The sequence below is a fragment of the Bos indicus genome, chromosome 20, assembly GCF_029378745.1.
Source record: "Bos indicus isolate NIAB-ARS_2022 breed Sahiwal x Tharparkar chromosome 20, NIAB-ARS_B.indTharparkar_mat_pri_1.0, whole genome shotgun sequence".
Taxonomy (NCBI): Eukaryota; Metazoa; Chordata; class Mammalia; order Artiodactyla; family Bovidae; genus Bos; species Bos indicus.
The window spans coordinates 15,063,745-15,080,965 of record NC_091779.1 but is presented as its reverse complement, the minus strand read 5'-3'; the positions used below and the strand labels follow the sequence as shown (position 1 = coordinate 15,080,965).

The following is a 17,221-nucleotide window of genomic DNA, read 5'->3' as shown; positions in this document are numbered from 1 at the left end:
GAACTGATACCAACTGGAAGGTTAGAAGGGCTGGTTCCCAGGGCCAGTGGCTAGAGGGGGGACTCCAAAATGTTACTTGCCAGCATGATGGAGCTCCCCAAATGGTTGCTGTCAGTGTCTGTGTTCCCAGGGAGGGTCTTAGATGCCTCCACCTCTTTGAGAGGCTCTCCAAGATCAGCAAATGTGTCTGATCTGGTCTGCTTTCAAATTACTTACTCTGTACAGGGTCTCAGAGCCAGTGAGAATTTGTGTGCACCCTTTAAGAGCATAATCTCTGTTTCTTACTACCCTATAGCTCTCCTATATATAAATCCCACTGGCTTTCAAAGCCAGACATTCTGGAGGCTTCTTTCCCCATGCAGGACCCAGGACTGGGGAGCTCTAGGTGAGGCTGGGATCCCTTGAACCTTGGGAAGAACCTCTGCAATTATTCTTCCCTCTATGGGTCACCTACCCCAGGGTGTGGGTCATGATTATATTGCATCTCTGTCTCTCCTACCCATCTCATTGTGATTCCTTTTTTTAACCCTTAAAAAATATTTTCTGTTGGTCTTCAGGTCATCCTTATCAATAGTTGTTCTACAAATAATTGTAATTTTGGTGGTGTGCCCCTGGAGAAGTAGAGCATGAGGTCTCCCTACTCTGCTTTTGGTCTCCTCTCTCTATCTCTAAAGTTTTGAGTGAAAATATGTTGTTATCTAGGACTATACTTAGATAAAATTCAAATGTGAATACAGAGGAAACTTCAAACTTTCCAGAACATACAGTTTACCATTCACATACATTTCCTGAAAAAAAAAAAAAAAAATTATCAAGGACAGATTACAATAAAACAAAAAATGTAATTCAAGAGAGAGGACAATAAGGGATACAAGAATGCAGTGTTAAATAAGCGGAAGAATAAAAATAAGCAGACAGTAAAGCATAGTTAAATATAGATTAATTGATTTAAAGAATGTACTGACAAAGTAGAGGCATAATATGTTTAAGCAATTAACATTTTAGACATAAAATTCAGATAATCTCAATAACATATGAGCTATATTTGTGTTTTTGAGTGGGGACTAAAATGCATTCAATTCATAGGTCTCATTCGGAAAAGGGAGATTATTAACGTTAAACTTCAACTGTTTGTGTTAAAAGTTAAGATTAATCATTAGAAAAAAGGAGACAGGATTTAATAGCAGCAAATACTTGGATAGCACTTTTTATATTCCAGGTACTGTTCTGAATGCTTTGTATATATTAATTCTCTTAATGCTTTTAACAGCTCTATGAGCTACTGCAGTTCACTTGTTCAGTCGTGTCTGACTCTTTGCGACCCCATGAATCGCAGCACACCAGGCCTCCCTGTCCATCACCAACTCCCGGAGTTCACCCCGACTCACATCCATCGAGTCAGTGATGCTATCCAGCCATCTCATCCTCTGTCGTCCCCTTCTCCTCCTGCCCCCAATCCCTCCCAGCATCAGAGTCTTTTCCAGTGAGTCAACTCTTCGCGTAAGGTGGCCAAAGTACTGGAGTTTCAGCTTCAGCATCATTCCTTCCAAAGAAATCCCAGGGCTGATCTCCTTCAGAATGGACTGGTTGGATCTCCTTGCAGTCCAAGGGACTCTCAAGAGTCTTCTCCAACACCACAGTTCAAAAGCATCAATTCTTCGGCGCTCAGCCTTCTTCACAGTCTGACTCTCACATCCATACATGACCACAAGAAAAACCATAGCCTTGACTAGCTGGACCTTTGTCGGCAAAGAAGTGTCTCTGCTTTTGAATATGCTATCTAGGTTGGTCATAACTTTCTTTCCAAGGAGTAAGCGTCTTTTAATTTCATGGCTGCAATCACCATCTGCAGTGATTTTGGAGCCCAAAAAAAGAAAGTCTGACACTGTTTCCACTGTTTCCCCATCTATTTCCCATGAAGTGATGGGACTGGATGCCATGATCTTCATTTTCTGAATGTTGAGCTTTAAGCCAACTTTTTCACTCTCCTCTTTAATTTTCATCAAGAGGCTTTTTTAGTTCCTCTTCACTTTCTACCATAAGGGTGATGTCATCTGCATATCTGAGGTTATTGATATTTCTCCCAGCAATCTTGATTCCAGCTTGTGCTTCTTCCAGCCCAGCGCTTCTCATGATGTACTCTGCATATAAGTTAAATAAGCAGGGTGACAATATACAGTCTTGACGTACTCCTTTTCCTATTTGGAACCAGTCTGTTGTTCCATGTCCAGTTCTAACTGTTGCTTCCTGACCTGCATACAGGTTTCTCAAGAGGCAGGTCAGGTGGTCTGGTATTCCCATCTCTTTTAGAATTTTCCACAGTTTATTGTGATCCACACAGTCAAAGGCTTTGGCATAGTCAAGAAAGCAGAAATAGATGTTTTTTTCTAGAACTCTCTTGCTTTTTCCATGATCCAGCGGATGTTGGCAATTTGATCTCTGGTTCCTCTGCCTTTTCTAAAACCAGCTTGAACATTAGGAAGTTCACGGTTCACATATTGCTGAAGCCTGGCTTGGAGAATTTTGAGCATTACTTTACTAGCATGTGAGATGAGTGCAATTGTGCGGTTACTTTTTGAAAAAAAAAAAAAAAGGCAAGAAATAAAACCAAATATAACAGTAATCACAATAATTGTAAATAAACTAAATGTCACTGCTGCTTTGTCTTTATTATTAACAAAAAATTTTGACCTAATTTTTTGAATACTTTTTAAAGGTTGTTTGTATTATTTATCTATTTATTATCTCATTATCTTTGACTTGAAGCCCCTGGAGAGGAACATGAGAGACTGAATATATTTGGTTGACTTTGTAGGATAATTTCTATGGGGCCAAAAGCAGTTGCACAGTTGAACACCTATTATATTCATTTGTTGATTATGATGATGATGTCTTGATATTTCTAACTTCCCTATAAATCCTATCTAAATTTCATTTCCTCTTTACATATATTATCATCATCAGTTAACTTTTATTATTTGCTGGGACTATTCAAAGTATAGTAACTCACTTAAGAATGTGGTGATAGAGTGTTGCTTCAAATCCATATTGGCTGGGTTGAAATTCCACTCAGTTTCAATAAGTGAGCTGTCTCTATTTCACTTTCCTTTGATATGGAAAATGATGATAACAATAGTATCTACTTTGTAAGGGTTTAGTGCTGAAGAGGTTAGTTAATACGTACAACTTTGGTCACCGAATTTCTAAGTCCCAAACAATTTGGTAGGAAACATCAGGTAAATGTTTAGCTCTGTGGCAAACATACTATTTAAGATTAAACACTTTATGCTGGTGTTATATCACTTTGGTTGATGAATAGATATTTCTTTTATTTTCTGTTTTAGTCGGCGTTCTCATATCTTTCATTCCTTTTTGGATCTAATCATAGGAACTACACAGAGAAAAATTATGATCTCTCTTTCACAAATACTTGAATATCTGGTCTCCTGTTAATATTTTTCTGAGTGAATATCCTCAGTCTTTTAAAAGCACATTGTATGAGAAAGTTTCAGAAATCATGCTGCCCTGGCCTTCAGGGTATTTCTGTGGATAACTATAGTTTGTCTGGGGCCCTCAAAGTAGCTGCAGTTATGGTGTGATCATATAAAGTGGTTGGAACATCAACCCACTTTTTAAGTAGCTGCATCATATGTTGAGCTTCCAGTCAGTTAAAATCTCTGTCTCTTTACATGAACTGCTCTCAGCTAAGTATCATCCATCTTCTATGTGTGCAGTCTGTTTGGATTCTTAATGAGGGATTTATATTTCTCAGCTGGTAAAGAATCTTCCTGCAGCGCAGGAGACCCTGGTTTGATTCCTGACTTGGAAAACTCCCTTAGAGAAGGGATAGATTACCCATTCCAGTATTCTCAGGCTTCCCTGGTGGCTCAGATGGTAAAGAATCTGTCCACAATGCAAGAGACCTCAGTTTGATCACTAGGTTGGGAAGATTTTAAATTTTAAAATAAATTTTAATAGAAATTTATTTTTAATTTAAAATTACTTTTTCATTTAAAAAGTAAATTTTAATGAAAAATAGGCAAATAAAAATTATGAGGAAGCAGCTAAGTGGTAGTGACAGAGAACAACTTTAGATAGAATAACAGTGAAATCCTTTGGAGAAGTTGATATTTAAAATTTTTTAAATTAGGTAAATTGAGCCATGTATAGACAAGAATGTGTCAACTAATTTTTGTTATGTAACAAAACAAATTTAGTTGTTTAAAACAACAACCTATATTCACTCACAATTTTCTGAGTTGGCAGTTGGGGCTGGCGTTCAGCTATAATGGTTTGTCTCTAATCCACATGATATCATCTGGGCTCACCAGTACATTTGCAATTAGGTGACAATTATTGGCTGTACCCACACATGTCCGATGGTTGGCTTGTTGTTAGCAGACACAATGGAAGCAGCTGGACCATATGTCACTTACTATTCAGCAGGCTAGCCTCGGCTTGTTCACATCTTGGGACTTGTGAGTTCCCAAGATCAGCAGGAGAGGACTATTCCAGTGTACAAGCTTTTTTTAAGCCTTTATTTGCATCACATTTGCTTACATTCCATTGACCAAAGCAAGTCACATGGCAGAGCCCAAATTCAGAGTGTAGAAAACTGATCTCTGCATCTCGATGAAATGCATATAGGTGTATATGGAGAGATAGGAGAATTTTATCTTATTTTGTAATCATCCAAATGGAGTAAGCACTTTTTAAGAGAAACAAAGCATCATGTCTTAAGGCCTTATGGTGAGAAAGTGTTCAATGTGTTTGTTGAGCCAGAAGATCAGTGAATTGGAACGTGGCTCAATATGGAGGATAAAAATGAAGGCTGGAACTGGATCCTGCAGAGTTCTATAGAGCATTGTAATCCAAATTACATCCAAATGTAAGAAGGCAGCATCAAGTAGGTGGCAAAAAAGAGGTCCTGGTCTACTTATGAAACGCTGCTGAAAGAGTAATGAAGGTAAGTTAGGAAAGCATCCTAGGTTTGGCAGAAAGGACTTTAAGATGAAAGGATTTCCTTTACCAGATATTGAGGCTTATTATAAGGCCACAATAAGTGAAAGTCATTCAGTCATGTCCGACTCTCTGCAACCCCATGAATCACAGCACGCCAGGCCTCCCTGTCCATCACCAACTCCCGGAGTTCACTCAGACTCACATCCATCGAGTCTGTGATGCCATCCAGCCATCTCATCCTCTGTCGTCCCCTTTTCCTCCTGCCCCCAATCCCTCCCAGCATCAGAGTCTTTTCCAGTGAGTCAACTCTTCACATGAGGTGGCCAATACCACCTCATGTACTGGAGTTTCAGCTTTAGCATCATTCCTTCCAGAGAACACCCAGGACCGATCTCCTTTAGAATGGACTGATTGAATCTCCTTGCAGTCCAAGGGACTCTCAAGAGTCTTCTCCATCACCACAATTCAAAAGCATCAATTCCTTGGCGCTCAGCTTTCTTCACAGTCCAACTCTCACATCCATACGTGACCACTGGAAAAATCATAGCCTTGACTAGACGGACCTTTGTTGGCAAAGTAATGTCTCTGCTTTTGAATATGCTATCTAGGTTGGTCATAACTTTCCTTCCAAGGAGTAAGCGTCTAGGAATAGACAATAACATAATGGAACAAAATAGAAGTCAACATACTTGGCCTCTTAATAACAATGCGGCACTTTAGAACAGTGGAGGGAGAGTAAGGTCTTCGAAATAAATGGGTTACACCAATTAATAAGTACATAGAAATTATAATGAAATTTACCCCTAATATACACCATACTGAAAATCAACTTCAGGTAGATGATTAAATATTATTAAATGCAAAATAATACTCTGTTAATGACCTTGGGAAAAGGTAAGTGTTCTTATATAAGACACAAAAATTACTAACCATAAAGGAAAAATATTCTTTAAAATTAAGAACTTCATTTCATCAAAAGACACCAAGAGAAGTGTGAAAAGGCAAACCAGAAGAAAGGAAAAAAATTTGCAACACATTTAACCAATAACAAGTAACCAGATTAAGTAAAAATGCTTACAAGTATATAAGAAAAATCAGAAAGCCAATTAAAAAAATGAGCTAACAACTTGAATATGTCCTTCCTAAAGAGAGAAATTACCTACAGGGGGCAGAAAGAGGCTGACAGGAAGTAAGGCCATCTGGATAAATCAAGTAACAGTTTATCCAGTTGAAAGGCTTTTCTGTATCTTCAAGGCTCTGTTTGCCTCTTTTCTGTAACTTTTACATTTCATGTAACCTAAAAATATTTAGAAAGCCCAAAGGCTACTCAAATATTAATCGTTGATCTCCATTTTTCACTTTCATCAAAGTGAGGAGAAAAGCATCTACACCATTTGCCTATTTCCCAAGGCTCTAACCAAAACTATTGGGCCTGTGAGAAAGGTAGGAGGGAAGGATGGCTGTGGATAATATTTATTGAATATTTGTCGTATGCCAGGCTGTGCTGTGCTCAATGCTTTATGTGGATTACCTCATTTAATTCTCACATAGCACCTTCACAGATGAGGACATTGTGATGTTAAGTAACAGGAATTGTGCCACCAGACTCTGTGCTGCTAACCTGAGTGCCTCTTTCCTAGCTACCTGTTAATAGCCTCTTTCTTAACTATTCCATTTGGGAGAGAGGAGCAGGCTAGTATTTTCCAGCTGCAAGGCTGATCCCAGAATTACTACAAGTTTCTTTGCAATATCTCTTTCCTGACATACCTTGGGCTTTGGCCTTTTATTGTCTCTCAGGTCCAGGAAGGTGCAAAATGTGGAATAAAGAATGCTGCCTGCGTAGTGTGAAGCTGAAGTTTGACTTCCTCTTGCCCTCAGGTCTCAGTTCAGTTCAATCATTCAGTCTGTCCGGCTCTTTGCGACCCCATGGACTGCAGCACGCCAGGCTTCCTTGTCCATCACCAGCTCCCGGAGCTTACTCAAACTCATGTTCATTGAGTCAAGTGATGCCATCCAACCATCTCATCCGCTGTCGTCCCCCTTTCCTCCTTCCTTCAATCTTTCCCAGCATCAGGGTCTTTTCAGATGAGTCAGTTCTTCGCATCAAGTGGCCAAAGTGTTGGAGTTTCAGCTTCAGACAAAGGAGAAAAGGAAAGATACACCCATTTGAATGCAGAGTTTCAAAGAATAGCAAGGAGAGATAAGAAAGCCTTCCTCAGTGATCAATGCAAAGAAATAGAAGAAAACAATAGAATGGGAAAGACTAGAGATCTCTTCAAGAAAATTAGAGATACCAAGGGAACATTTCATACAATGATGGGCACAATAAGAAGAGGAGACACAAGAAGGGCACAATAAGAAATGGTATGGACCTAACAGAAGCCCTCAGATCTATTCATGTGCAAATGCCCATATAAGGCTGGTAATCTTGTGATAGTAGCTTGTTTGCTGTGGTGGGAGTGGGATAGATGGGGAATCTGTCATCCTGGGACCTAACACTTAATTAACTAGTTCTGGTTAAATAGAGATAAAGGTTTACTTAATGTTTTTTGGTACTATACTTTAACATTTAACATTATATAAAAATGGTAAAATGAATAATTAAGACTTCTGGGTTTTTCATGTACGTTTCTAGTTTCTTCTCACTTTGCAAGGTAGCATTTCTGTCACTGATTATGCACAAAAACAGATAAACCTGCTTCTCATAAATATTTTCATTCACTTTAACAAAGTATGAAATCAATTTCTCAAGGAAACCAATCTCATACTGAACTAAGAGAAATTGTTTTTGCTTATATTTTGCAGACTTTGGATAATGAGATGAGTACAGATGATGACAATGAATATGCAGAAGAAAAGGAGAGCTACATCTGTGCAGTGTGTCTGGATGTTTATTTCAACCCCTACATGTGTTACCCTTGCCACCACATCTTCTGTGAGCCCTGCTTACGGACGCTTGCCAAAGACAACCCTGCCAGCACTCCCTGCCCGTTGTGTCGGACAATTATTTCCAGAGTCTTTTTTCAGACAGGTAATTGTTTTCTTGCATTAACATGATTGCCTAATTATTTTGACTACCTCTTTGTTCCAGTTCTAAAGGTACTTTATGAATTATTATGAGAAAGTTATTGAAAATCATATATAGCATAATTCGTTACTCTCCAGTTCATAGAAGAGTGCTTGCCAATTCGTTAGAACTTTGTTAAAATCGTAGAATCAGAGATGAAACCAGTTCCTCATCTCTACTCCTCTATTTAATGCTGAGATCTTTTCTAAAGCATCCTAACTAGTTTTTCAGTCGTTACTTGGATATCTCCAGTGTCAAGGACATTCCATTAAAATTTGGAGCAGCCCTATTGATTATTTATTCCTCAAGTCTAACTTCTGTTTCTTCTCATCCTTCGCCCTTTGTTTTTCCCTCTGGAGTCTCAAAGAATAAATCTATAGATGTCTGAGGATGACTACTATGTCTTCCCCTCAAACTCCAGATCTTCTAAACCTTCTTGTGGTTTTAAGGTCTTTATTCTTGAAGACAGTAAAATTGGAACAAGGATTTGTTTACATAATTACTGTGCAAAGATGGGATATAATACAGTATTTTGATACAAATAGAAACAGGGAAAACTAATGAATGTGGAACATGGAAACCTGCTAAGGAGAAAGGGAAAAATGATCGAAGTAAGCAGAGCTGTTGGACTGTAAAGAAAGCTGAGCACCAGAGAATTGATGCTTTTGAACGGTGGTGTTGGAGAAGACTCTTGAGAGTCCCTTGGACTGCAAGGAGATCCAACCAGTCCATCCTAAAGGAGATCAGTCCTGGGTGTTCATTGGAAGGACTGATGTTGAAGCTGAAACTCCACAACTTTGGCCACCTGATGCAAAGAGCTGACTCATTTGAAAAGACCCTGTTGCTGGGAAAGATTGAGAGCAGGAGGAGAAAGGGACGACAGAGGATGAGATGGTTGGATGGCATCACCAACTCAATGGACATGAGTTTAGGTGAACTCCAGGAGATGGTGGTGGACAGGGAGGCCTGGCGTGCTGCAGTCCATGGGGTTGCAAGGAGTCGGACATGACTGAGTGACTGAACTGAACTGAAAGCAGAGCTGATATTTATTGAGTGCACCAGTGTGTGCTAAACCTTTGAGAAGGAAATTTCTGTATCCACATTCTCACCTCAACCATAGGCCAACTAAGATCAAACTATGTACTTTATTCATAGTAAAGATGAAGAAAACACATAGCACATTTTTCTTCCCCTAAAGAAAATCCAAGAACCCATCTGCAAAGAAGAATGAGTTTATAAAAATGTTTTGTATACCCAATCAACTGCATGAATGCTTGCAAACCTGCCATACCAGCTCAGTAATCAAACAATGAGATACCACTTCACATTCACTAGGAGGGCTGTAGTTAAGAAGATAGATAGTAATAAGTGTTGACAAGGATATGGAAAAATTGAAACTCATATATTACTGATAGGAGTATAAAATGGTAAAGTCAGTTTGGAAAATAGCAGAATCAGCTTTGCACATAGAAGATTCTAAGCCTGCTTGTGAGATGGGGAAAAAATTCTTGTGTCCCAAATTAACTAAGAGTTTAACTAAGAGTTCTTTTGTCTATGAAGATGGAAAAGACTCCAGGATGGGCTGGGCCAAGGAAGAAGACCTTTGGCTAAGGGCAACCTTTCCATTTCTTGACTGACACCCTCATTCTTCCAGACAAGGAGCTCCCACATCAGCACCCCAATAGCAGATCTGTTCAGGGATGTCAAATATGCTGCATGACAGAATCTGCCAGCCACCTTCATCAGGAGGCCAAGGAAGGGGAAAGGCTATGGCTTATAAATGTTAAATGGAGTGAGGGTCATCCAAGAGAGTAGGGAAGAATCCCTTAGCCAATGAGATCATGATTTTGTTTTCAGGGAAGACATCATATTTTCTTGAATCGATTGTATGACTGAAGCCTTCAAACCAAGCATGGCATTGCCCTTACTGCAGACTGACTCTGGGGGACCCCTGTATAAGCCCTACTATAGACTTCAGGAATCCCAGCCCATGGTCATATGGAAGATGTAGATGTCTCAAGTATTACAGAGAGAGCCACAGGGTCAGTGCAACTGAACTCTCAACTGTGAAGTCACTTGCTGCTCTCACCCCATTCAGATGCACCCGAACCTCAACAAGGAGAACTTCTACCCTCCTTCCATTATTTTCCTGCATTCAACCTCTGTCTCCTTTTAGACCACTGACCCCATGCCACTACTCCGCTGCCTTCACATGGTGGAGCTAGGTGCTGATAAGCAGTGGTGCTGGTGAACTCCGCTGGAAACGGGAAAATAAATGGCTGAGTCTTCACCTCATGTATGAAAGGAAGAAAGTGAAAGTGAGGTCACTCAGTCGTGTCCGACTCGTTGCGACCCCATGGACTGTAGCCTACCAGGCTTCTCCATCCATGGGGTTTTCCAGACAAGAGTACTAGAGTGGGGTGCCATTTCCTTCTCCAGGGGAATCTTCCTGACCCAGGGATCAAACCCAGGTCTCCTGCCATGCAGGCAGATGCTTTACCCTCTGAGCCACCAGGGAAGAAGTCCCTAAGTAAATAAATGAAATTTAAACTAATCTAGAATTTTAAGTATGAAGCAGGTTTATGATTTTTTCACCAGGAATATTCTGGCTGCCACAGTAATAGGAGGATGCTACTGGTATCTAGTCAACAGGGCAGGGATAACAGGTACCCTGCAGTGTTTGGGCCAGTCCCACACAGTGAAAAATTGTCCTGGATTCAGTCTGAATTTTAGATGTCCTGCTGGGCTTTGTTCAGGACATATAGCTCATCCAAAAGATCACACTTCCTCTTTTTATCTGCCGTAATAGCCTGTAATTGGTCTTGGTCTGTTGTCTCTGTTCCCATTAAGGGTATTTCATACTTTCTCTTATTCTGTACCAAACAGTCTGGACTGTTAATTCATATGCTAATAGTGATTTTATTCTTGCATTTACCATGCCTCAACTTTTTCATTTTTACATTCATCCTGTACAATATAGTCATTGCCTCTGAAATCAAAACTCATTCTTTTCTTTATTGAAATATAAAAAGATTTACAGCGTTGTGCCGATCTCTGCTGTACAGCAAAGTGACTCATTATATACATATAGACGGTCTTTATTTTTATATTCTTTTCCATTATGGTTTACCACAGGATATGGAATATAGTTCCCTGTGCTGTACAGTACGACCTTGTTGTTTATCCATCCTATAAAATATAATAGTTTATATCTGCTAATCCTAAACTCCCAGTCCTCCCCTCCCATTTGCTCTCCTCTTTGGCAACTTCAAGTCTGTTCTTGGTGTTTGTGAGTCTGTTTCTGTTTGCAGATAGGTTTATTTGTACCATAGTTTAGATTGCACATGTAGGTGGTATTATATGGTATCTGTCTTTCTCTTTCTGACTTCACTTAGTATGATAATCTCTAGTTGCATCCATGTTGCTACAAATGGCATTATTTCATTCTTTATTATGGCTGAGTAATAATATTCCATTGTATATGTGTACAAATTCATTCTTTACTAGTAGGCATATCTATTTCATAATGCCTTTTAGTGTAGTCACTCTTGAGCTTTAATATATGGAAATAAATATTTTATTATAAAAAAGAAATAGAAAATTAAGCATAATGATTAGAGCATTGTTTCTCAGGTTTCTGTCATTTTCCTACCACCTTTTCAATTTTCACTATATCCACATACCACCTGAATTATTTTTTTACTTAAGGGTTTTCTTCATATCAACATAGTTTTAAAATATACTTATTTCAGCCTTATCTTTAACAATGTATTTGTGAATGTGTATATTTGATGTTCTTGTTTATTATATACATTAAAATAATAACTATGAAAGTTTTTATTCACTTTCACCCTAAATCCTTTAACATATGGCTCACGGTTCAGTTCAGTCCAGCCGCTCAGTTGTGTCTGACTCTTTGCGACCCCATGAATCACAGCATGCCAGGCCTCCCTGTCCATCACCAACTCCTGGAGTTCACTCAGACTCATGTCCTGCCAGGGTCCAGCCCTGGTGGATCCAGGGAATTAGAAGCGGGGACGGCGTCGGCGAGGATCAGGAAACAATTGCTTAATTAAACGTTAATTAAGGATATAAAGAGTGGTTAAATAAGGATAGCTCAGTGAGGAAATTCAGTGGAGAAAAGAGGCTGAATAATTCAGCCAGAAGGTGAGAGAAAGAACAACATGGGGAGACCAAGTTTCGGTGAACAAGGCCCGCACTTTATTTTCCAAAGTAGTTTTTATACCTTAAGTTATGCATAGAGGATAATGAGGAAAGGGGTAGAGTCATGCAGCGAGCCAGGCTTTCTTCCTGCAAACTTATCATATGCAAAAGTTTAGGTGATTTGCATCATCTTCTGGCCCAGAGGCCTGTTAACATTTAAGACCCTTTCTTCAGAAAACTTATTTTTCTTTAAAGGTGATTAGTCAGGCGCCACCCTCCAAAAGCATTAGATAAAGTTGCATTCCTATAGGGCAAAGGTGTGGTGGGCTATAACAAGAAAAAGAATTAACTCAAGGGTCCAAGGTTACAAACATTAAAGCTACTACTTCCACCAATTATATTAATCAGTACACTGCCAGGGACACAGTAGGTAAGGGATATGGAGACTTAGCAGCAAACATTGGCCCAACAAGTGAAAAACCCTTCACCAATACAATTTCTAATCAATCTTTTAACTGCTCAAAGGAATCTGTATTTAGACAGTTTAGAACATCTTATGTCTCTCGCAGTTGGGAGGCTCTGAACAATCACATGTGGCCGGAAAAACCTATTCAGGCAGGCTAGAGGACTTCCAAAGGAGTTTGTAGGTTGAAACACTATCACACCCAGGAACTTTATTAACTGGAGCTGTAAGTTAACTCTTTTTTTCAGAGAGAGGTAGTGGGGGACAGCCCCCTGTAAAGTCAGAGGTGTAGGTGAGAGCACAAAGCAGAAAGTAGGCAGACTCTGGTTTTGGGCGTAAATGCTCGAGAATTTCCAGGGGGACTCCTGAGGCTCCATCCCGCCTTTGCGTATGCCAAGCCTCCTTCCTCATGACCTTTGCCATGGGCGGAGCTCCTGCTCCCGGCAATGTCCATGGAGTCGGTGATGCCATCCAGCCATCTCATCCTCTGTCGTCCCCTTCTCCCCCTGCCCGCAATCCCTCCCAGCATCAGGGTCTTTTCTTTTCTAATGAGTCAAGTCTTTGCATGAGGTGGCCAAAGTATTGGAGTTTCAGCTTCAGCATCAGTTCTTCCAATGAACACCCAGGACTGGTCTCCTTTAGTATGGACTGGTTGGATCTCCTTGCAGTCCAAGGGACTCTAAAGAGCCTTCTCCAACACCACAGTTCAAAAGCATCAATTCTTCAGCGCTCAGCTTTCTTCACAGTCCAACTCTCATGGCCATACATGACCACTGGAAAAACCATAGCCTTGACTAGATGGACATTTTTTGGCAAAGTAATATCTCTGCTTTTCAATATGCTGTCTAGGTTGGTCATAACTTTCCTTCCAAGGAGTAAGCATCTTTGAATTTCATGGGTGCAGTCACCATCTGCAGTGATTTTGGAGCCCAAAAAAAGAAAGTCTGACACTGTTTCCACTGTTTCCCCATCTATTTCCCATGAAGTGATGGGACCAGATGCCATGATCTTAGTTTTCTGAATGTTGAGCTTTAAGCCAACTTTTTCACTCTCCTCTTTCATTTTCATCAAGAGGCTTTTTAGTTCCTCTTCACTTTCTGCCTTAAGGGTGGTATCATCTGCATATCTGAGGTTACTGATATTTCTCCCGCCAATCCTGATTCCAGCTTGTGCTTCTTCCAGCCCAGCGTTTCTCATGATGTACTCTGAATAGAAGTTAAATAGCAGGGTGACAATATACAGCTTTGATGTACTCCTTTTCCTATTTGGAACCAGTCTGTTGTTCCATGTCCAATTCTAACTGTTCCTTCCTGACCTGCATACAGGTTTCTCAAGAGGCAGGTCTGGTATTCCCATCTCTTTCAGAATTTTCCGCAGTTAGTGCCTTGTAAACCAAATCTTGAAAAACACTGCCTTGCACTTATGGATGTTAACACCAGGAAAGAAAAAAAAAAACAGCAAACGGGAATATTTAAAACAGTCCCTCAGAGTTGTGAGTGGAGCTGGAGATAGAAGGAGTGGAACAGATCTTCACTGTTGTTTTGTTTTTGGTGTTTTTTTTTTAATGCTCTTTTACATCATTGGATTTCTTAAACCATGGGAATGTGTTAATTTGACAGTTTTTAAAAATAAATAAGTAAATCAAGATATATAGCATTAAATATGATGTTGGGGCAGGGAGGATGAAGTCCTGTTTCTTTTCATACAGAAGACAGACAATCATGAATTCTTTGAAGCTGAGGATGTATGCTATGATAACCTTTTGAGGATCCACTAGTATCTTTAAATGCAAAATAATAATAGTATACATCTCAACACTAAAAAGTACTTAGCACTTTGTCTTTATCATACCGTGTCTATGCTTGTGTGCTTAGTCGCTCAGTTGTGTCAAACTCTTTACGACCCCATGGACTATAGCCCTGATCACTGAGAAAGGCTTTCTTATCTCTCCTTGCTATTCTTTGGAACTCTGCATTCAGATGGGTATATATTTCCTTTGCTTTTTGCTTCTCTTCTTTTCACAGCTATTTGTAAGGCTGCCTCAGAGAGCCATTTTGCTTTTTTGCATTTCTTTTTCTTGGGGGTGGTCTTGATCCCTGTCTCCTGTACAATGTCATGAACCTCCATCCACAGTTCATCAGGTACTCTGTCTCTCAGATCTAGTCCCTTAAATCTATTTCTCACTTCCACTGTATAATTTTAAGGGATTTGATTTAGGTCATACCTGAATGGTCTAGTGGTTTTCTCCACTTTCTTCAATTTCAGTCTGAATTTGGCAATAAGGAGTTCATGATCTGAGCCACAGTCAGTTACTGGTCTTGTTTTTGCTGACTGTATAGAGCTTCTCCATCTTTGGCTGCAAAGAATATAATCAATCTGATTTTGGTGTTGACCATCTGGTGATGTCCATGTATAGAGTCTTCTCTTGTGTTGTTGGAAGTGGGTGTTTGCTATGACCAGTGCGTTCTCTTGGCAAAACTCTATTAGCCTTTGCCCTGCTTCATTCTGTACTCCAAGGCCAAATTTGCCTGTTATTCCAGGTGTTTCTTGACTTCCTACTTTTGCATTCCAGTCCCCTCTAATGAAAAGGACATCTTTTTGGGGTGTTAGAATACTGAAGTGGTTTGCCATTCCCTTCTCCAGTGGACCACATTCTGTCAGAACTCTCCACCATGACCCTACATGACATGGCTCATAGTTTCTTTGAGTTAGACAAGGCTGTGGTCCATGTGATTAGATTGGTTAGTTTTCTGTGATTGTGGTTTCAGTCTGCTGCCCTCTGATGCCCTCTCTCAGCACCCACCGTCTTACTGAGGTTTCTCCGACCCTGGACGTGGGATATCTCCTCTCAGCAGCTCCAGCTCCAGGCAGCCGCCCCTCGCCACTGCAGTGCTGCACAGCCACCACTCACTGCTCCGGAACCTTCATTCCTTTGTACAAATCCAGCTTTCCATCTCGGATCATTTTCCTTCAGCCTGGAGTAACACTTCTTTTACAGGTTTGGGGAATTCCCTGGCGGTTCAGTGATTAGGACTCAGTGCTTTCACTGCCGGGCCCCAGGTTTGATCAGCAAGTCGCTTCCAATCACTATAGTGTCTTACCACCGATCCTCGCACATGTAGAAGCTCAGTGTTGTTAAAACGAAACAAGATGTCTGCCACTAAGTCAGAGGAAGTCCCGCCGCTGCAAGGAGGTCTCAGGCGCTCTAGCTCCATCTCTCGGAAATTAGATATACCAAGGGAACATTGCATGCAAAAATGGGCTCAGTAAAGGACAGAAATGGTATGGACCTAACAGAAGCAGAAGATATTAAGAAGAGGTGTCAAGAATACACAGAAGAACTGTACAAAAAAGACCTTCATGACCCACATAATTATGATGGTGTGATCACTCACCTAGAGCCAGACATCCTGGAATATGAAGTTAAAGTGGGCTTTAGGAAGCATCACTACGAACAAAGCTAGTGGAGGGGATAGGATCCCAGTTGAACTATTTCAAATCCTAAAAGATGATGCTGTGAAAGTGTTGCACTCAATATGCCAGCAAATTTGAAAAACTCATCAGTGGCCACAGGACTGGAAAAGGTCAGTTTTCATTCCAATCTCAAAGAAAGGCAATCCCAAAGAACCTACTGCACAATTGCACTCATCTCACATGTTAGTAATGCCCCAAATTCTCCAAGCCAGGCTTCAGCAATACGCGAACCATGAACTTCCAGACGTTCAAGCTCGTTTTAGAAAAGGCTACATATTTAGTTGGAGAATGGGGCTTCTTAAGCTAGATTTTAACTCTAAACAGTTCAATAGGAAAGGATATTAAATCAGGTTAAATTTTATATTCAGAGGCTACATAGATAAGTATTCATCAGTACCGAATGACATATTCCTGGTTGGCTTCTCTTTCTCAACACTCAAGAGTTCCTCTGACTGCGAATCACATAGGACATTCAGTTACTAGGAGACCATGCAACCGCCCTAGGGTGAGAACCTGCCAGGTCTGAAAAGTTGAATCTGAGACTTATTGGTATTTCTTGAGTCCAAGTAGTCAGATCCTGTTAAATGCAAGCTGTAGTAGCAAACTCAAGTTTTCTCTCACTGGCATTGTTCCCCTTATAGACAAACATTTCTGGGTGCTCACATGGGTACAAAATGCGTTTCACTAGGAGAGCTGGGGTCCCTTGCAAGTGAGACTTTTTGCCCCTCTTGCAGAAGTGTAAATCAAGCATTGCCATTGAAACTCTGAAGACAATTTTAAGATAGTTTATAGATTTTCACTGATACAGAGTAAAGTGAAGTCAAATATCAAGCTTTCATAATAATGAGATGTAATTTTAAGTAGGGAAACAAGGACTTTAGTCATCTAAATGAGATAGCTGGACACATATATCCTATCCTTTTAATACCTATCCTTTTAAAACATAATACCACTGGGTGCCTCTAAATAACTGTGCCCTGTATTTATAATTTGTCATTGTTGTTCAGTCACTAAGTCATGTCTGACTCTTTGCGACCCCATGGAATGCAGCACACCGGGCTTCCCTGTCCTTCACTGTCTCCCTGAGTGTG

General features: G+C 40.2%; 1 protein-coding gene across 4 annotated transcripts in view; it reads left to right on the top strand.

The window, feature by feature from the left end:
• Positions 1-17,221, top strand: part of RNF180 (ring finger protein 180) — a 281,830-nt gene that overhangs the window by 198,383 nt on the left and 66,226 nt on the right. For all 4 annotated transcript variants that reach the window (XM_070774630.1, XM_070774632.1, XM_070774631.1 and 1 more), the window contains one exon: positions 7,768-7,993. In XM_070774630.1, coding sequence (XP_070630731.1) covers positions 7,768-7,993 — 226 coding nt within the window. The remainder of the gene's footprint in view (positions 1-7,767; positions 7,994-17,221) is intronic.